The sequence below is a fragment of the Salvelinus alpinus genome, chromosome 32 (genome assembly GCF_045679555.1).
Source record: "Salvelinus alpinus chromosome 32, SLU_Salpinus.1, whole genome shotgun sequence".
Lineage (NCBI taxonomy): Eukaryota > Metazoa > Chordata > Actinopteri > Salmoniformes > Salmonidae > Salvelinus > Salvelinus alpinus.
Genome location: NC_092117.1, coordinates 12,378,068 through 12,400,557, shown reverse-complemented (window position 1 = coordinate 12,400,557; position 22,490 = coordinate 12,378,068). Strand labels below are relative to the sequence as shown.

Below are 22,490 nucleotides of genomic sequence, written 5' to 3'. Positions count from 1 at the left end.
TTACTCCACACACAGTGATGCATACAAAGCTCTCCCCCGCCCTCCATTTGGCAGTGACCAGTGACTCACTCAATATGGAAGTGGTCAGATGACACAGATGCTATGCTACAGGACTGTTTTGCTAGCACAGACTGGAATTCTGGGATTCATTCAATGGCATTGAGGAGTATACCACCTCAGTCTTCGGCTTCATCAATAAGTGCATCAACGACGTTGTCCCCACAGTGACCGTGCGTACATATCCCAACCAGAAGCCATGGATTACAGGCAACATCCGCATCGAGCTAAAGGCTAGAGCTGCCGCTTTCAAGGAGCGGAACACTAATCCGAACGCTTATAAGAAATCCCGCTATGCACTCAGACAAACCATCAAACAAGCAAGGCGTCAATTACAGGATTAAGATTGAAACCTACTACACCAGCTCTGACGCCCGTCGGATGTGGCAGGGCTTAAACTATTACGGACTACAAAGGGAAATCCCAGACGCGAGCTGCCCAGTGACGCGAGCCTACCAGATGAGCTAAATGCCTTTTATGCTCCCTTCGAGGCAAGCAACGCTGAAGCATGCACGAGAGCACCAGCTGTTCTGGACGACTGTGTGATAACGCTCTCAGTAGCCGAACAGGTCAACATTCACAAAGCCGCGGGGCCAGACGGATTACCAGGACGTGTACTCAAAACATGCGCGGACCAACATGCGCGGACCAAGTGTAATTTTCAACCTCTCCCTGAACGAGTCTGTAATACCTACATGTTTCAAGCAGACCACCATAGTACCTGTACCCCAGGAAGCGAAGGTAACCTGTGTAAATGATTACTGCCTCGTAGCACTCACGTCTGTAGCCATGAAGTGCTTTGAAAGGCTGGTCATGGCTCACATCAACAGCATCCTCCCGGATACCCAAGACCCACTCCAATTCGCATACCGCCCCAACAGATCCACAGATGACGCAATCTCAATCCACACTGCCCTTTCCCACCTGGACAGAAGGAACACCTATGAGAGAATGCTGTTCATTGACTACAGCTCTAGCGGTGCCACAGGGAACTTTATCGACCAGGCCCTCACCTCCTCCCTGAACTTAACCTAATACCTGCTCTCCTCTCCTTTTCCTGTCCAAGCCTGGATATGCGACCATTGGGATTCGGCACAATAACTCACGTCATAGCACCACTTACCCTCACCGTGGGACCCAAGCACCAGGAAAGCCTTCCCTTCTTCATCATCACCGCACCCGTATACAAAGTCATCCTCGACCTCCCATGGCTCCAACTTCATAACCCCACCATCTCCTGGTCAAAGATGAGAATCACCGCCTGGGGACCAGGATGCCGGAGGACCTGCTTTCCCACACCCTGTGGTTCAATGTCGGTGGAGGGTCCTGTGAGTGTCCTCCAGCCCATCAAGCAGTTCTCCCATATCATCGGCCCCGTGTTTTGGGACGTAGATGTGGACATCCGCCAGGCTCTGGAGAGGGAACCCGCTCCTGCCCTCCAGAGCGCATCTACGTCTCCACGGGAGTGAGCGATCGGCTGTTGACCTGGTCAAACACATCCCTCGCCGCTGGACACCCAGGTATCACCCGCACCATCCAATCCCTCTCCGATAAATACTGGTGGCCCACCTTGGCGCAGCATGTCGCCCACTATGTCAACTCATGTTCGGTATGTACACAATCCAAATCTCCCCGGCACACTCCAGCAGGTAAACTACTTCCCCTTCCCGTGCCTCAGCAGCCTTGGTCACATCTGTCCATAGACTTTGTAACGGATCTCCCCCTTTCTGATGGTTTTACCACTATTCTGGTTGTTGTTGACAGATTCTCCAAATCCTGCCGTTTTATCCCTCTCTCTGGTCTACCTACCACTCTCCAGGTAACTGAGGCACTATTCCAGCAGGTCTTCCTGCACTATGGCCTTCCGGAGGACATCATCTCCGACCATGGTCCCGAATTCACACCGTGGGTTTGGAAAGCCTTTATGGAAAACTGAAAGCGCGAAACACCGCATTTAACCATGGCAAGGTCACTGGGAATATGGTTGAATACAAACCATAAGGCAATCAAACAGGCCAAATGTCAGTACAGAGACAAAGTGGAGTTGCAATTCATCGGCTCAGACAAGATACGTATGTGGCAGGGACTCCAGACAATAACGGATTACAAATGGGAAACCAGCCAGGTCGCGAACACCGACGTCTTGCTCCCAGACAAGTTAAACACCTTCACCTGCTTTGAGGATAATACAGTGCCACCGACACGTGCCGCTCCCGAGGACTGTTGGCTCTAATTCTCCTTGGCCGACGTGAGTAAGACATTTAAGCATGTTAACTCTCGCAAGGCTGCCGGCCCAGACGACATCCCTTGCCGCGTCCTCAGAGCATGCTCAGACCAGCTGGCTGGAGGGTTTACAGACATATTCAATCTCTGCCTATACCAGTCTGCTGTCCCCACTTGCTTCAAGATGTCCACCATTGTTCCTGTACCCAAGAAAGCAAAGGTAACTGAACTAAATGACTAGCACTCACTTCTGTCATCATGAAGTGCTTTGACAGGTTAGTTAAAGATCATATCACCTCTACCTTACCTGACACCGTAGACCCACTTCAATTTGCATACCGCCCCAATAGATCCAAAGACGATGCAATTGGCATCGCACTGCACACTGCCCTATCCCATCTGGATAAGAGGAATACCTATGTAAGAACACTGTTCATTGACTACAGCTCAGCCTTCAACACCATAGTAGTTTCCAAGCTCATCATTAAGCTTGGGGCCCTAGGTCTGAACCCCGCCCTGTGCAACTTTGTCCTGGTCTTCCAGAAGGGCCGCTCCCAGGTGGTGAATGTAGGAAACATCTCCTCCACTACGCTGATCCTCAACTCAAGGGCCCCACAAGGGTGCGTGCTCAGCCCCCTCCTGTACTCCGTGGACATGCACGCCTCCAACTCAATCATCAGGTTTGCAGACGACACAACAGTACTAGGTCTGATTACCAACAATAACGAGACAGCCTACAGGGTGGAGGTGAGGGCCCTGGACAAAACGAAGGAGCTGATCGTGGACTTCAGGAGACAGCAGAGGGAGCCAACCCCATCCACATCAACGGGGCCGCAGTGGAGAAGGTGAAAAGCTTCAAGTTCCTCAGCGTACACGTCACTGACAATCTGAAATGGTCCACCCACACAGACAGTGTGGTGAAGAAGGCGCAACCTCAGGAGGCTGAAGAAATTCGGCTTGGCCCCTAAAACCTCACAAACTTTTACAGATGCACCATTGAGAGCATCCTGTTGGGCTGTATCCCCGCAGGGTACGGCAACTGCACCGCCCACAACTGCAGGGCTCTCCAGAGGGTAGTGAGGTCTGCCCAATGCATCACCAGAGGAACACTACCTGCCCTCCAGGACACCTACAGCACCCGATGTCACAGGAAGGCCAAAAATATCATCAAGAACATCAACCACCCGAGCCACGGCCTGTCCAGCCCGCTATCATCCAGAAGGCAAGGTCAGTACAGGTGGGGCCGAGAGACTGAAAACCAGCTTCTATCCCAAGGCCATCAGACTGTTAAATAGCCATCACTAGCTGGCCTCCATCCAGTACCCTGCCCTGAACTTAGTCCCTGCTAGTCCCTGTCATTAGCCGGCTACCTTAGAGGCTGCTGCCCTATGTACATAGACATAGAATCACTGGTCATTTCATATGTATATACTGTATTTTACTGTATTCTAGTAAATGTCACTAGTCCTAATATTTATATATTTCTTAATTGAATTATTTTGTTTTTAGATCTGTGTGTGCTGTTGTGAATTGTAAGATATTACTGCACTGCTGGGGCTAGGAACACAAGCATTTCGCTACACTCGCAATAACATCTGCTAAATATGTGTATTTGACCAATAAAATTTGATTTGTATCCAGGCCACCGCGTTTTGGCACCTCTCATCTCTGTGTCAGTGTGTGAGAGCAAGAGTATCATTATGGTGAGTCATCCGCTCTTTCAAGCATTCCTACTGAGGGAGGAGACAGAGCGGCGTTCCAACTTTTCCATTTTCAGTTTCCAAGACCCACCCTCCCCAACATACACATTCACAGGCTCACTCACTGCACTACTGGGATTTAGCTACCTAGTCACAAATAATATTTTATTCGGGGGAAAGGCAAGCAGTCAGGGAATTCACTATCAAAAGCAAGTTAAAAGCCCTCTGGTGCACTGGATAAAAGTAGTCAAGAAGGAAAGATTGGACGAGTCATAAAAGTATATATATTTACATACAGTATGTAGGTAACTAGGCAAATACATCACCTATTCAGAATCAGATCCTCAAACCAGTGTAACCAGTCTAGCCAGCCCCCTCCCTACTATCCTGAGATACACCCTAACCTCTCTGGCCAATCAGCAGAGCCCTGAGAGGCGTAGGATCAGGGACAGAAAGTGCCAACCTCTATAAGACTCCATGACCACCTCTGCCCCCACACACTACTTTGAAATATTCTCTCACGACACAGCCTGCTCTAGGGACACTACTGACTACTGTTCAGAGACATGTCTTTCCTCAAAGGCATTTTGGGCAACTCAGCGGACAAATATGTCGACCAGGCAGTGGATACGGCAGGTGAGTCCTGAGGGGGAGATGGGGGTAAGGGGGGAGCAGATGAGGTTGGGTGAGGAGGGGAAGAAGTGGGTGACTTTGTTTACTTCTGTTCTGTATGGTTCTTTTGTGCAGAGTTTCACTGTCATACCTTGCGTAAGCTGGAGTGAGGTTGGCAGCAGCTGCAAATGATTAAAGGCATAAATATGCTTTTAGACACAACATATAACTGACTTTCAGACCTTTACTTGTAAAACCCAGAATCCTTTGGCATACGTTGTGGCTCTGTCATACAAAATGTCGCATTTGAGGGCGGTTGCTAGGCTTGGACAGACCTGACTTGTTTTTGTGTGTTGTTTTCCCACTGCCTTGTCCTGTGTGCTCAGATATGTGTATAAAAAGCAGTAACTCTCTTTGAAGCAGCTCAGTAGAATTCCTCTTTCAGCTGTAAATAATGATCTGGCCTTGTCTTTTAAAACCATCACTGCTCAAGCCTCTTTGTTACCCCTACCTATATACACTGAGTGTACAAACATTACCAACACCTGCTCTTTCCATGACATAGACTGACCAGGTGAATCCAGGTGAAAGTTATGATCCCTTATTGATGTCACTTGTTAAATCCACTTCAATCAGTGTAGATGAAAGGCAGGAGACAGGTTCAAGAAGGATTTTTAGGCCTTGACAAAATTGAGACATGGATTGTGTATGTGTGCCATTCAGCGGGTGAATGAACAAGGCAAAATATTTAAGTGCCTTTGAACGGGGTATGGTAGCCAGGCCACTGGTTTGAGTGTGTCAAGAACTTCAACGATATCCAGCCAACTTGACACAACTGTGGGATGCATTGGAGTCAACATGGGCCAGCATCCCTGTGGAATACTTTCAACACCTTTTAGAGTCTGCTGAGGGCCAAAGGGGGTGCAACTCAATATTATGAAGGTGTTCCTAATGGTTTGTATGGTTTGTACATACTGTAGCTACCTCAAATACCTCGTACCCCTGCACATCGACTCGGTACTGGTACTCCCTGTGTATAGCCATGTTATTTTAATCGTTATTGTTATTCACTGTGTATTTATTTGTCGTGATAATTTCTATTTTTATTTTTTATCTTTAACTCTGCATTGTTGGAAAATAACCCATAAGTAGTTAGTCTAAGTTACACCTGTTGTTTCCGAAGCATCTGACAAATACAATTTGAGCCTCGCTTTAAAACAATCTGAGCCTCGCTTTTCAGTTTCTCATTTACTCTAATTAGATGAGAAATTATTTAAGATTTGACTGTAACTGGTACGGTACCTCAAGGCATTAAAATCAATGTGTGCTGATTAACCAAAACACAGCACTCGATGACGCATGCATTTGTTTTTTAGAATTGTGTTGCAAACTAAGCCACTTATGTTCAATTTTGCTATCCATGGAACTAATTACATTACAGTGTAATCACCTAGGCGTTTACAACATGTAGGCCTAAGAAATGTTGGCTTGGAATGTTGTTGGACGATGCTATCAGTTCATTATGCACAACTACACCCATAGACGGTAATCAGGAATTTGGCATCTGGCACCAAAGCAATAAAACACATATGTTGCTTTTTATGTCGTACACAGTTGCTTTCTCTGAAATCTTCAAATATGATATCACACAGTTTGTAACTTTAAAACTTGGTAGAGGGATGTCAGGGGCAAATATAACACAATCTCATTTTAGTTTAATGCATCATTTGTTTCTGGTCTGATTTCTAAACAGTGCATTTGGTGATGTTTTGCAGCTAAAGCTGCCAAAGTCAAGGTGAAGACTATGCTTGACTCAAAGTCCAGCGGGGGAAGCAGTGGTAAAGAGAAGGTGAAGCCCATGGTTGGAGGAGATGATTCAAAGAAGAAGGAGCCCAGCAAGGATATCAGTGGAGGTATCGGCGGTATTGGCGGTATTGGAGGATTAATGGATGGCAACAAGGGCAAAGAGGGAGGAGACTTTGTAAGTTTCTTACCTGGCAAGGGTGAGAAAGAGTCAAGTAGCGGAGGAGGTGACAAAGGTAAAGTTAATGTGGTTATAATTGAATGCCCTACATAGTACAGTGAAGTACAAATTACATAGTATTATGAAGTAAAAACTTCATGTATTCTATTCAGGTGTGCCTTTAAAAAAAAAATGCCATTGTATTTCTGGTATATTCTCCACGTCTGATAGAACCTTTGCTGCTGTTTTTTTGTTGTTGCTGCTGCTTAGAGACCTGAAGAAATACCATCTGTATAATTTCAGAACTATTAATTCTAATCATTAATTGTAATCAACTCTGCCTATCCCTCAGACCTGAACGACCTACTGGGAGACATTGCAGGAGAGATATCTGGCGAGTAAGATGACAACTAGAAGGACAACAGCAACGCAGACCAAGTGCGATCATTTGGGAAGTCTCTTTGGCTGAGTCAGACTGAAGCCATTTCTTTTTCTCAATGTAATCTCAATGGTCCTATCCCTCTCTGGCCTGTGTTTATTTTCCTCACTAGCAATGTCTCAATGATGTCCCTGCTCCCCAGGGGCATTTCACTGATATACACATCCTCTACGCATGTCTCAGATCTGAATTGGACAGAAGAGGAACTGGAGCTAGGGATGAGCCTATTCTGGTAACAGATCAATCAATCTGACATACCTCTGGTTATTGCTTATGAAGAATATGACAACCCAATACTGTCACAATGCATTGTGTAATGTTAATGTTTTGTATTATACTTGAAAAGTAAATAAAAATGTTTATTCCAAAAGTCTGTTGAATGCCCTGATGAGCAAGGATCAGACCCTTTTTAAAAATGTTGGCCTAAAATGACATACCCAAATCTAACTCAGGAACTGATAATCAATCTGACATACCTCTGGTTATTGCCTATGAAGAATCTTATTTTATTGACAACCCAATACTGTCACAATGCATTGTGTAATGTTAATGTTTTGTATTATATTTGAAAAGTAAATTAAAATGTTTATTAAAAAAAAGAAATTATGTACATTTTTCATTAACTTTATTTAACTAGGTAAGTCAGTTAAGAACAAACTTATTTGCAATGATGGCCTACCGGGGAATAATGAGTTAACTGTCTTGTTCAGGGGCAAAATGACAGATTTTTACCTTGTCAGCTCGGGGATTCGATCCGGCAACCTTTCGTTTACTGGCCCAATGCTCTAACCACTAGGCTACCTGCCGCCTCAAATGCCTGTCTGAGCAAGGATCGGACCCTTTCGACATACCCAAATCTAACTGACTGTAGCTCAGGACCTAAAGCAAGGATATGTATATTCTTGATACCATTTGAAGTTTGTGGAAATGTGAAATGAATGTAAAACACATTAGATCTGGTAAAAGATAATACAAACAAAACATGCGTTTCGTATTTGTTTTTCTTCCATCTCTGAAATGCAAGAGAAAGGCCATTAAATCACACAGGAGTTTATGCGCAATTTAGATTTTGGCCAACAGATAGCATCAGTGTATGTGCCAAGCTTCAGACTGAGACAGCAGGGTTTCAAACTGTAGAACCCAGTTCCTACATTTTAATAAAAAAATTGATTTTATCAAACAATACTATGCTACATTTTATCTCTGGGATCCTCAGGATGACAAATCAGAGCAAGATTACTGAATGTAAGTACATTATTTACCTTCAGAGGTGAATGTATCAAACGAGTTGCCGTGATAAAAGTTTGTTGTGCACTTTCAAACAATAGCATGGTATTTTTCACTGTAATAGCTACTGTAAATTAGACACTTCAGTAAGATTAACACGAATTTCAACTTTCTGCCCATATAAGACATGTCTATGTCCTGGAAAGTTGGCTGTTACTTACGTCATTATAGTCACAATAGCGCACGTTAGCAACAACCATCCCGGTATAGGGACACCGATCCCGTAGAGGTAATGTTGGATGAAATAGGTACAGTGGGGATTATGCAGCCAATAACTAGCTGTTGATATACAAAATAAACAGGATTTGCCTCCATGGAAAAATCTTTTACATACCCCATAGGGAATCATAGTTTGGTTTGAATCAACACAATCAATCGTTTTGTAGTTTAATTGTTCAATGAAAAGGCTATACAAATGATCTTACATAGAATCCTGAAGCAGTCAATCAAGGCTGATATAAAGAACAATAAACATTTTGTTCCCACATATTCTCCCCTTCCAGTAGCCCTACGGATTCAGCACAAAAACCACACCGATCTTGGTCAAATTGAGGCGAGAAAAAGAATTAAACAAAGGCAAAAATACGGAGAAAGACACTCAAACTGTGGCTGCCAAAGCAAACACCAGTAACAACAAAGAACAATCTTCTGGAATTGATCATTTTAGTGTCATGTCAAGAGAGTAACATAATACATCTGCTTACTAACACATTTTATGACATCATCCTGAAGTGTAGACACACTGCTTTATACTGTAAGTGGACTGAACTCCTATTGGGTGACCTTAAATAGAAAGAACATTCTGGTGCAGGTAAAAATGATTAACCTTCTCCATTTCAACACAGGAGAAATGAAGGCTTTACGTGTCTCTGCTCTACATTCTGTTATGTTAACCAACTTCTTCAACTCTGTCAGTGAAGTAACAGTATGTCCGTAACAGACACTGAAAAAGCGCAGCGCTAATTCATAAAAGAACTAGCCCGTAAAAGCTGTAGACCAGAGTTTTTGGTGTTACCTGGCATAATAATATAGTAACAGCAATTCAAATCGATGGAATGACTACAGGCAAAAAATTACCATAGGCACAGTAGTTTCATAACAGCGGATTTAAAGCAAGCTAGAACATGTGGTCTCTTGATAATATGAGAATGCAAAATAATGTATATTGATTTGCTTGAAATACATATGCAAAGAGTAAAGCTAACGGTCGTGTGTAAAATGTAAACGCCTGATATGTCGTGAACGTCATAGAAAGATTTTATGAAGGTTGCTTGGAGGCTGGGAGAGGCGGGGCCCTGGGTCTGCTCGGATGGACAGAGGCTGTGGAGGTGCCACCTATGTGAAGGTAAGACCAGCCTCGTTGTACACCTTGAAGACCTTCTCGATGGCGTTGACGTACGCTGCCGTCCTCAGGTCGAGGCCCAGGTTGTACTTGTTAGCTGTGCGCATGATTTGCTAAAAGGGGAACAGAAAACAAAGAACATCAACTCAAGTATATAAAATCTCCCTGTCCCTTCCAAGTATTCATTACTTTACCCTCCTTCGCCATTTGTTACATACAGCAATACACCTCCATTGTTCCATTTTCAATGGAGTGATCCATTTCCACAGGATAATAAAGCATCTGTGTGTACTTGTATAGAAATAACCCCCAGGGAAATATAACCAAGTAATAAACCAGCAGACTGTCAGGCAGTATGTCTGCACAGAGTATTACATTTCCTGGGATGCGGTATAGGCAACCCTGTATTATGCAGTTGCTGTATCCTCAGTCAGGCGTGACAGTAAAGTCATCAGTGTTTGTTGGATATATGGTGTGTTAATGGTAGAGGGTGGTCCGTGTTATTAGGTGCAGGTCATGGCCTGAATCCTCATGCTCTCTGCTCTCTCTAGCATCAGAGCTGGGGCTTAACGTTCTGAGCCCTCTCCTGTACTCCCTGTTCACCCACGACTGCGTGGCCATGCACGCCTCCAACTCAATCATCAAGTTTGCGGATGACACTACAGTGGTAGGCTTGATTACCAACAACGACGAGACGGCCTACAGGGAGGAGGTGAGGGCCCTCGGAGTGTGGTGTCAGGAAAATAACCTCACACTCAACGTCAACAAAACAAAGGAGATGATTGTGGACTTCAGGAAACAGCAGAGGGAGCACCCCCCTATCCACATCGACGGGTCAGTAGTGGAGAAGGTGGAAAGTTTTAAATTCCTCGGTGTACACATCACGGACAAACTGAATTGGTCCACCCACACAGACAGCGTTGTGAAGAAGGCGCAGCAGCGCCTCTTCAACCTCAGGAGGCTGAAGAAATTCGGCTTGTCACATAAAGCACTCACAAACTTCTACAGATGCACAATCGAGAGCATCCTGTCGGGCTGTATCACCGCCTGGTACGGCAACTGCTCCGCCCACAACCGTAAGGCTCTCCAGAGGGTAGTGAGGTCTGCAGAACGCATCACCAGGGGCAAACTACCTGCCCTCCAGGACACCTACACCACCCGATGTCACAGGAAGGCCATAAAGATCATCAAGGACAACAACCACCCAAGCCACTGCCTGTTCACCCCGCTATCATCCAGAAGGCGAGGTCAGTACAGGTGCATCAAAGCAGGGACCGAGAGACTGAAAAACAGCTTCTATCTCAAGGCCATCAGACTGTTAAACAGCCACCACTAACATTTAGCGGCCGCTGCCAACATACTGACTCAAATCCAGCCACTTTAAAAATGGGAATTGATGGAAATTATGTAAAAATGTACCACTAGCCACTTTAAACAATGCCACTTAATATAATGTTTACATACCCTACATTACCCATCTCATATGTATATACTGTACTCTATATCATCTACTGCATCTTGCCATCTTTATGTAATACATGTACCACTAGCCACTTTAAACTATGCCACTTTATGTTTACATACCCTACAGTACTCATCTCATATGTATATACCGTACTCTATACCATCTACTGCATCTGCCATGCCGTTCTGTACCACCACTCATTCATATATCTTTATGTACATATTCTTTATCCCTTTACACTTGTGTGTGTGTGTAAGGTAGTAGTTGTGGAATTGTTAGGTTAGATTACTTGTTGGTTATTACTGCATTGTCGGAACTAGAAGCACAAGCATTTCGCTACACTCGCATTAACATCTGCTAACCATGTGTATGTGACTAATAAAATTTGATTTGATTTGATTTGATTTAACAAATGAGACTAACAAAGCACTGGCTTCTCCAGTTACCCATAGGCTCTGCTCGCACGCACAGCAAACCAGTGAGAGGGGGAGTGTGTGTGTGTGTGTGTGTGTGTGTGTGTGTGTGTGTGTGTGTGAAAATAAAATGGCAAGATAGCTCATATTGCCTTTTCACTGCTTAGTGCTGTTTGGGCAATGAGATGTATAAAACAGAAATGGAACTTGATGCCTTCAACTTTCAAGACTTCATTACCCCTAATAAGATGCCTCAGGACATTATGTTGGATTAAGACAGTATTTCGTTTCAACAAAACCTCTGGACCTGTGAGGAACAGTTTAGCACAGATAATCATGTTTAAGCAATCAGCCTCTTACCCTGGCAGACCTCTCCATGGTGTAGGCCAGTCCTGAGTGCACAATGTCCTTCTCCGAAGCGCCCTGGAACCAAACAAAAGAAAATACAATGAAAATAAGGCTCAGAGCGCACATCTAGCCTACTAAACTAAACCATTACTCATCTCTAGAGAAACGCAGCTCAACTTTGAAATATCTCAAAACTTGGTTATAATGAAATTGCAGGACCAAAGCATTTATCTCCAGTCTGTCGTTGAGTGAGCCTCATTTATCAACAGTAAGGTAATGTGTTTGAATCTTTGAGACTAATGTACAAAATGGTGGCTGGGGAAAACAGCAAGCAGAGGACGTATTTGATTTTATAGGTCTGTCCTAAAGGAGTCTGTTTGACTGTGGCGTCAGGGAGGGAGCGGTTTTCCCAGGATAAATCCCCTAAGGGGATAGTCTGTCATCAGGATCAGGTTGCATTGTTTACTGGTGTCCCATACAAGGTTAATGCGTTCAATGGAGTTCACATTAGGTAAACATGTGTAAAGACAAGCGTTATTTTCTTATGAAGCACACATTTACTTTCCTACTATATGTAAATTGCATTTGCAAAAAAATCCTGGACAACAAGAGTGTGTGTGTTTGTGAATACTGAGACAAACAATTAAAATGGAACAAAATCAACAGCTCCTGTTGAATGTCTATAATACTGTATCTTAGGGGTATTGTTTGAATGAGGGGAAAGTAATCCAGGGGCATTGAAAGAATAGGGGGAAAAGGGTTGTACTCACAGCGATCCTGGCCTGGAACTCAGAGGTAGGGACCACTGGGATTGCTCCCCCATGCTTCCCAAACTTCCTCTCCAGACTCTCCTGGACGGACACTGAGGGAGAACACAGACAGTTCATATGTATATGATTAGATTATATGTATTAGTCTATATGAATCCTCACAACCATAAAGTGAACTAAATTTAGATTATTAATGCCAGTGAACAAACTAATCTGGTATACATTTGTACTTTTTGCCAACACACAGCTGTATCTATTCTGAGCCCTCTACCATGTCTCCAACATTACCCAATCTTGCCACTCATGGGACTGCTTCAGTTTCTTAAATATTCTGAAAACCTCCCACTCGGTCACAAGCATAACCCCAGCTCAAACCTCCCCTGCAATGTACTGAAAACACTCACCCTACATAGGATGACATAATTGAATGCAAGAGGACCAGCCAGATAGAGATCTAATGCTAATCCACTCATCATGAGCGACTCAATGTTATAAAGGGCTTTTGTGTGAAAATGCATGTGCACAATGTGAGACCGCTAATTGACTGATGTTGCTGATAGACGGGAAAGAGAGAGCGGGTGAGCGAGTGTCAGACATGGCCTGCAGACACAGTCAGCATCCACCTCTTCCTGGAAACTCTGCATAATGTGACTGCCAATAATTTTGTGTATCTCCAGGCACAGAGGGGCTGTGCCCAACACTGTACTGTGTGTGTGTGTGTGTGTGTGTGTGTGTGTGTGTGTGTGTGTGTGTGTGTCCGTTCCACATACTGATTAGCCTTCTCTTTTGAGTGGTAGGCATTTGCTTTCCAAATTGTAAATTTTTCCCGCGGTTGTATTTTGAAATTTGCAAAAGGCAAACAGACAGCCGCAACTAACCACACAGTATAAATATAATCCATAGATGGCAATTCTCATTCAAGTCAGCCATTGCTAGTGTACCCATGAGTAAAACAGTCAAATTGCCAGGGTTAGAGGTTCCAAAACCCTTCTATGGATTATATATTTATGGCCACAACATATATAATTGGCGCACATGCTGCCCAAATTGCGGCCTTCCCGAACATAGGCAACCGGTAACTGGCAAAAAAAAAGAAAAGGAAACCCTTGAGTAAATTAAGGATACAAAGTTTGTGTTATGGTGTGTGGTGTGCATTTTCCTGGCATGGTTTAGGTCCACTTGTAGAACCTATGCCAAGGCCCATTGAAGCTGTTCTGGCAGCTCGTGGTGGCCCAAAGCCCTTTTAAGACACTTTGTTGGCAGTTACCTGTATGAGTTTGATCAAATTTAATCCACTGTTATCTTTTTAGAAACGATTGATCCTCTGTGGCAAAATTCTGCTCTGGTGTATTTAAGATTGAGAGCGGGCTCGTGTGGTTGGATAAAAAAAAAAAGTAGATGTTTTTGCCTCTTGTGCCCAGCCCCTGACTAACACAATTGAACAGTTAGATTTATTGATTAAGCAGTTGTTTTTGCATTAATCAGTTACCCAATCAAGGCTGGGCCCCTCAGTTACCTACATGAGCCCTCTACCTTCTCCATCTGACAATTAGCAGAGAGGCAGCAGGCTGTCTACACTCATTGAGAGCGGGCTCCTGAATCCTCCTTTTGTTGACAGTTGCATAAATTTTAATTTTTTAAAATATATACACCGCTCAAAAAAATAAAGGGAACACAAGACACCCCCTTGCTAATTGCCTATAATTTCCACCTTTTGTCTATTCCATTTGCACAACAGCATGTGAAATTTATTGTCAATCAGTGTTGCTTCCTAAGTGGACAGTTTGATTTCATAGAAGTGTGATTGACTTGGAGTTACATTGTGTTGTTTAAGTGTTCCCTTTATTTTTTTGAGCAGTGTATATACACACACACACTACATATCTAATATATACTGTATGTGTTTTAAAAATGTTTTTTACTTTTTTTGCTGCCTATTTGGGTCCCCCACGGATCTGGGCCCAGGGGCTTCAGCCTCGGTAAACCCCTGCATTAAATCCGGTCCTGTGTCTGTTTTACAGGTTTTGGTTTTTCCCGTAGGGCGCACCGATTAGGGTCACCTCGTTAGTAAGTATGTGTTACAACTGTGCTGGCTTGTCCATCTCATTCGTCGGTAGGTGTTTCACCTGTGCTAGCTCAGGTGATATTAAATAGTGGCTGGCCCATTGCTCCAGTTAGTTCTCGAGAGAGTGGGCATGAGAGATGTTGGAAGTGATTGACCACAGTTTAACTCTTCTGAGAGTTCTCCCCTTTCGGTTTGCTCCACTTGCTTTTAGCTCCCTAAGTTGGTTTAGGTTTTTATTTTGATTTGCCTTTTCTTGGGCAAATTTAGATGGAATTCATGTTGGATGTCTTTTAGGACCCAGACTTGTTGCTAGTCCACTTTCGGGGACAGCCCCATGAGTGTCTGAGAACCCCTCCTAAAACCCACCTGTTTATGTTTTGTTTGTCAGTGATTTTTTCTTTGTTAGTTCCCTTTGTTATGAGCGACACCGAGTTTGTCGTATGGGAATGTAACAAAATGGGAGATCGTCCGGGATCTTGTTTCTCATGAGTATGGTAGTCGCACTAATCAACTACTTTGAAGCTCTGCTGTGCCCAGATATTTATGTTCAAAACTCAGTACACCCTGAGGGGTTATAAGATTGGTGGAATCATTTTGAACGTTGCATATATACACACACAGGATTAAAAAAAAAGCCATGGACTTTAAGTTGGAAGAATGTAGAATATCCTACATGGGAGATGCTAGATAAATGTACAAAGGCGAATCTGCTCATCATTGCAAAGCATTATGACGTCAAAGTGGCATCTGGCGATCCAAAAGCAGGAGTTGTGTACTGTTTTGGTGGAGGAGGAATTCCTCTCGGACAGAGAGGCTAATGAAAAGGGCGCTAGGGGTAGTGGGGTGAGTCCTGTAAAACGTACAACTGTGAGAGTTAGAATTAAAGGCAAAGTTGGAACAACAGAAATTAGAATTTGAGCACAGGGAAAGACAAGATGAGCGTGCAGCCAAACATCAAGAACCTGAACATGCCATTCGATTAAGAGAGATGGACCTGGAAGCACTCAATCCAGTCAGGCCATCTGGCACCCTCAACAGAGTTTGATCTTGGTCAGAACAGCCGGCTGGTACCGCCTTTTAACAAAAAATAGGTGGATGTATATTTTACTATTTGAGCAGACTACTACATCCCCAAAATTGCCGCGAGATACTTGGTCACTGCTCTTCCAAAGTGTTCTTTTGGGAAAGGCTCAAAGTGTACGCCGCTTTATCGCTTGACAAGAGTTCAGATGATGATACTGTTAAAGCTGCTATCCTTTGGGCTTACGAGTTGGTCCCAGAGGCATACAGACAACAGTTTTGTAAATTATGAAAGACAATACTTCGAGCAATTCAAAAATTGCCTTCATGAAAGGGTTGCAAGCTACATTTATGAGCACAAGGATATCTTGAGAAAGCTGAAGTACCCAGTAGTAATCCCTACACAAAAAGCTATCCAGATAAGTCACCTCCTAGTGAAGAGGTTTCAGTCCTTTTCTACAGTGCCCAAAGATAAAGGTCGGCAGAAAACAGGTTTTTCGTATCCACCAGTTTGTCATTACTGCCGTGAGAGAGAACACATTGTCTCTCAGTGGCCTAAGTTGAAACAGAAAATTGAGAGAGAGAAAAAGCAGTTTCTTCTTGTGGGAGCCCTCCAGCCCATTAAGTGTCTGGTTGGGAATGGTGCATCTCCTAAACAAGATTTGGGATCAGATGTGCATGAACTCAGTTTCAGATGGGTTCGTGTCTCTGCAGAGTGGCGATGCTTTTAAACAGCCGGTGAAGATACTGTGACACACTATGGTGGCCCAATCCTTTATTATGCAGGGTGTTTTGCTTTTGTCTGACACTTCAGCAACTGGTTACAGTATGTTAGTATGGCTATTCCCAAACTGGGGTGGGGTACGCGCAATGCTGTCGGGTGTACGGCAAATATATATGCGATAAACATTTTCAAACAGTCCATTTAGATTTTCCAACGGGGCTATACATTTGGGTGATTTTTCTCTCTCGCCTGAGTAGCCACATTTCACTGCCAAAAATATCATTAAACCATCTAGTGTTCATCGAAATAACAACAATGTCAAATACAGGTTGCCTAGTCAAACAATTAACATCCAATCACATTAACCATTACTCTCTCACGGGAATTCCACTAACGGCCGCCCAAAAATTTATGTAGCCAAACAGATGCTGCTCATTCCATTTCCTCGAAAATTGATAAATTGTTAATAAAAGTAAGCTCCCCATCCATAGAGACACATACCAGCTCTACTGGTAGTACTGCTACTACCAGCAGTACTACATCTGCACTGTTTCACCACGCATCAGTGACATGGTAGGAGATGTTTTGAAACAATTACTACTTCGCATACTTACAAGCCAGTGAATTCTATGCGTTACAGCTGGATGAGTCAACAGACGTGGCAGGCCTGGCACAGCTCCTGATATATGTCCGTTACGTTTATGGGGGGGTCAATTAAGGAAGACATCCTCTTCTGCAAACCAGGACAATAGGAGAGGATATTTTTAAAGTACTGGACAGCTTTGTGACATCAAATGGACTTTGGCGGTGAAGATGTTTTGGTATCTGTACTGATGGCGCAAAAGCCATGACAGTGAGACATAGCAGTTGCTCCCAACGCCACATGGGTACACTGCAGCATCCACCGAGAGGCTCTTGTTGCCAAGGGAATGCCTGACAGCTTGGAAGACGTTTTGGACACTACAGTGAAAATGGTTAACTTTGTTAAAACAAGGCCCCTGAACTTGTGTATTTTCTGCACTATGCAATGATATGGGCAGTGACCATATAACGCTTTTACAACATACAGAAGTGCGCTGGTTTTCAAGTATTGACATTTTTTTTTTGTTAATTGAGAGGCAAGCTTAAAGTTCTCTTTACTGACCATAACTTTCACTTGTCTGACCGCTTGCATAATGATGGGTTTCTCACACAACTGGCCTATCTGGGTGATGTTTTTTCTCACCTGGATGATCTGATTCTAGGATTACAGGGACTCTCCGCAACTATATTCAATGTGCGGGACAAAATTGAGGCTATGATTATGTTGGAGCTCTTCTCTGTCTGCATTAACAAGGACAACACAGGTCTTTCCATCATTGTATGATTTTTGTGTGCAAATGAACTCAAGCTTACGGACAATGTCAACCGTGATATAGCGAAGCACCGGAGTGAGCTGGGTGAGCAATTACGCAGGTACTTTCCCGAAACTGACGACACAAACTGGATTCGTTATCCCTTTCATGACCTGCCTCCAGTCCACTTACCGATATCTGAACAAGAGAGCCTCATCGAAATTGCAACAAGCGGTTCTGTGAAAATTTAATTTAAAATCAGAAGCCACTGACAGATTTCTGGATTGGGCTGCGCTCCGAGTATCCTGCCTTGGCAAATCGTGCTGTTAAGACACTGATGCCCTTTGCAACCACGCACCTATGTGAGAGTGGATTCTCAGCCCTCACTAGCATGAAAACTAAATACAGGCACAGACTGTGTGGAAAAATATTTAAGACAGACTCTCTCCAATACAACCCAACATTGCAGAGTTATGTGCATCCTTTCAAGCACACCCTTCTCATTAACCTGTGTTGAGTTATTCACAATTTGATGAACAAGTAAGGTTTCATACGTAATATGGCTAAATAAAGAGCAAAATGATTGATTATTATTTGTACCCTGGTCCTATAAGAGCTCTTTGTCACTTCCCACGAGCAGGGATGTGACAAACACTCACTCATTCTTATGTTTAATAAATGTATCGTATAGTGTGTGTGGCAGGCTTACAATGATGGCAAAAAACTACATTTGAGAGTGCGCTGACCCTGGTGCTAGAGGGGGTACGCAGCTGGAGGTTGAATGTATGAATGGGTGCGGGACTATAAAAAGTTAGGGAACCACTGTGTTAGTACAAAGCGTGCAGATGGGTTGCATGGAAGTTCTTTTGAATAATGTGGAACTCAAGTCTGATCTTATTTCTGTTTCCGATGTCGTTTGAGTGAGGCCTAACCTACCGGTGAAGGGGGTCTCATTCATTTTTGGAAACAATTTGGATGGAGGGAAGGTTGTGCCAAATCCTGTCGTTTGTAAGTAACTCAGTGTAGAGGAACCTGATGGGTTATCAGAAAAGTACCGTAGAGTGTTCCCAGAGTGTGCTGATAGATCCCACCATGGGCGATCTGTCAGATTGGTGATCCTGATTTCAATAAACCGGAGTTGACCTCTCCTTTGAAAACCACAAAGGTGGGCGAATTTGTAGAACCACTGAAGGAAGATAGGGTTCCTACAGTTGACACTTTGACGTCTAGGAAGCAGCCGATTGCTGAACAAAGTAAATATATTTCCCTCTACCCGCTGTTTCATCAAACTCCAGAGGGGTTATTTGACAGAGATGGTGTTCTAATGTGGAAATGGGGTTCTTAAGCCACTTCTGGGCAGGATGATTGGCCCAGTGTATCTCAAATTGTCGTTCCAGTTGCACTTCGACAAGTGATACTGAGGTTGGCTCATGATGATAGTATGGCAGGTCAACAAGACGTATGACCATATCTTGCGTAACTTCTTATGGCCTGGTCTGAAACAGGATGTCGTGTCTTACTGTAAATCCTATTATGTTTGACAGTGGACGGGTAAAGAGAACCAATCTGTACTGGTTGCAACTTTGCAGCCTATTCCTGCTTTTGACAAACCTTTCAGCAGGGTTCTGGTGGACTGTGTTGGTCCTTTGCCCAAAGCCAAGAGTGGTAAGTAGTTTCTCTTAACCATAATGTGTGCTGCCAATCGTTTTTCTAAGGCCATTCCACTGAGGAAAATCACAGCTCCCAGTACTGTTAAGGCCCTGGTGAAAATATTGTCAATGTTTGGACTTCCGCAGGTAGTGCAGTCGGACCAATTATTGAATTTCAAGTAAAAGGTCTTCCAGTAAGTGCTACAACAGTTGGGTGTAATCCAATGCCCCTCTAGTGCCTACCACCTAGAATCTCAACGTGCTCGAGAGATTTCAGACTTTGATGTCGATGTTGAGCGCTTACTGCTTTGAGTTTGAAAAAAATTGGGATGAAGGGGTCTCTCGTGCTGTGTGCAGCAGCGGGATGCCGTCGAGGAATCTCTCAGTTTTAGTCTGAATGAACTCGTGTTTGGACATCATGTCAGAGGTCCTTTGAGTTTGCTGAGTGAGTGAGTGAGTGAGTGAGTGAGTGAGTGAGTGAGATGCAGGGCGACACCTTAAAAACAAATCATTAGCATTTTTTGATACAGATTACACCACGCCTGTGAGTTTGCTAGTGAGAATCTGGAGAAGGCGCAAACTAAAATGAAAGTCTGGTATGATCGGAAGGGCCAAGACCGCACTTTAGACGTGGGTGACCAAGTCCTGGTTTTGTTGCCCGTTCTGGGGTCACCAGTGTGCAGGAACAAAACCCGGCTGTATCATGTCAACGTGTTGAAACCATACTTCACCCGCTACAATCTGGCAGAGAAGTCGATGGAAACTGGTAGTGATGTTCTGCCTGTAGCCACTGCTGTCAATGATGACTACAGTCTTCCTCAAGAGTATGAGGAAAACTCAATACACTCTGTGCCGGTTGAGTAACTCAGGGATTCTAGAAAACCTTGATGTCTTTTTGGCACACTTGAAAAGGCGACATTGTTGCACTGCTTTTAGAATACCAGGGTTTATTCTCAGATGTGCCAACCCAGTCAAATGTACTAGAGTATAACATTGACGTCGTTAACCTGAAAGGAGAGTGAAGCTCCGCAGGGAGGTGGAAATGCACAACAAGGCAACAGTCCGTGGAGTTTGCCCCGTATATTAGTACCTAAGGTGGATGTGTGTCTGCGGTTTTGTTCTGATTTTTGGAAACTCAAAGCCGTTATTAAGTTGGAGTCATACCCTTTGCCCAGGGTCGACAATTGTGGGGACGGTGTTGGTGCTGCTAAGGACGTTATCAAGTTTGATCTGCTGAAGGGATATTTGTCCCTCTAACTGAGCGCGCCAAAGAGTTCTCTGCTTTTGTCACTCCTGATGGTTTGTTTTCCTACCTTTATCTCCCGTTCGGGTTATGAAATGCCGGAGCCAAGTTTCAATGGCTCATGCACATCCTGCTACATGTCAAAGAGCAAAATTGGCTGAGCAACAGTCAAATATCTCTGGAAAGTGGTGGGGCAAGGGACAGTCCGACCAGTCCTGGCAAAAGTGGAGGCCGTCAATAACTTTCCAGCACCAGCGCCGATTCTTGGGAATGGCTGTCTACTACCAGGCTTTTTGTACAAACTTTGCCCAGGTTGTTGCGTCACTTACAGATTTGTCCGGTCCAAAAGTAATTTTCCATTGGAGTCCCGGTGGGACTCAAAAGATCCTTTTGGTCTCTGCACCAGTGCTAGCTGCTCCGGTTTTCAATCGTCTGTTTGCTCTGTACACTGACACCAGCGACGTAGGCGCAGGGGCTGTGCTCCTACAGAAAGACAACGTTGAGCACCCTGTGGGGTACTTTCAAACAAACTGGCCTCATATCAAAAACTATACTTGACTATTGAGAAAGACGCTCGCTTTGGTACTGGCTCTCTAGCACTTCGCGGTTTATGTCTCTACACCTCCGAGGGTCTATACCGATCATAATCCTCTAGTTTCTGCAAAAGACAAGCTCCACAGACTCCTTCGTTGGAGTTTCCCCTTGAAAACAGACATGTTCGTGGTAAGGACAACTTGGTTGCTGATTGTCTTTCAAGAGTGGGCAGCCGATAAGTTTTGTGTTTAGCCAGTGTGTGGCCTTGGCTCACAATTTATTTTGACTGCACGTTTTGGAGAGGAGTTGTGTGTTGGTTTGGCTCGTTCCAAGGGGACGAGAGCTATAGAAGCGTACGTGACTTTTTAAAAACTTGTGTTATAGCCAACTACATGTAAAAAGAATGCTTCTTTATAAAAGATGGAATATATATTTCATTACTTTGTCTTATATTTAATTGTTGACAGCCATTAGACGTTGATATTGGAGAAGGCGACGCATAAGTCTTTTTTTTGTTGGTGGTGAGCGAACTTGTCTTAAGGAAAAAGGTGTTACAGGTTTTGTTTTTTCCATTTATATTTTGAGGTACCACGTTGGCACGTAGGGCGCACCGATTAGTGTCACCTCGTTAGTAAGTATGTGTTACAACTGTCGGAAGGTGTTTTCGCCTGTGCTAGCCCAGGTGATATTTAATAGTGGATGGCCCAGTGCTCCAGTTGGTTCTCGAGAGAGAGAATGAGAGCATGAGAGCTGTTGGAAGTGCTTGACAGCGGTTTAGCTCTTCCTCTGCTTGTGATAAAAACAAAGCCTTTTATCTTGTTCTCCCCTTTTGGTTTGCTCCACTTGCTTTTAGCTCCATATTATAAATTAGTGTGGGTTTTTATTTTGGTTTGTCCTTTCTAGGGCAAATTTAGTAGGTGTCTTTAAGGACCCAGACTTGTTGCTAGTCAACTTTCGGTGGACAGCCCCATGAGTATCTTTGACAACTCCTCTTATAACCCACCTGTTTCTGTTTTGTTTGTCAGTTATTTTATTTGTTAGTTCCCTTTGTTGTGAGCAACATTGAGTTTGTCGTATGGTAACATAAGTGTGTGTGTGTACTCTGCAGTCAAAAAAATATTAAATGTGCAACATACTGTAAGTCACAGCCGTAAAATAAAAACAATTGTGGTTAAGCAGCCAATGGTTTCTGAAATATCAAATAGTCCTCAATCCCAATAATGAATGTAATTAAAGATTTAAACACGAACTACAGTGATAAATACAACTTTAGCATAATACAAGATAAACAAAATCCATCTT

General features: G+C 43.8%; 1 protein-coding gene across 1 annotated transcript in view; it reads right to left on the bottom strand.

The window, feature by feature from the left end:
• Positions 1 to 8,654: 8,654 nt before the first annotated feature.
• LOC139562137 (glutamate dehydrogenase, mitochondrial-like) overlaps positions 8,655 to 22,490 on the bottom strand; it is a 44,763-nt gene continuing 30,927 nt past the window's right edge. The window contains exons 11-13 of the mRNA XM_071379517.1: positions 12,620 to 12,711; positions 11,862 to 11,924; positions 8,655 to 9,736 (exon numbers count right to left, since the gene is read on the bottom strand). Of these exons, the coding sequence (XP_071235618.1) occupies positions 9,617 to 9,736; positions 11,862 to 11,924; positions 12,620 to 12,711 (275 nt within the window). The 3' untranslated portion in view covers positions 8,655 to 9,616. The remainder of the gene's footprint in view (positions 9,737 to 11,861; positions 11,925 to 12,619; positions 12,712 to 22,490) is intronic.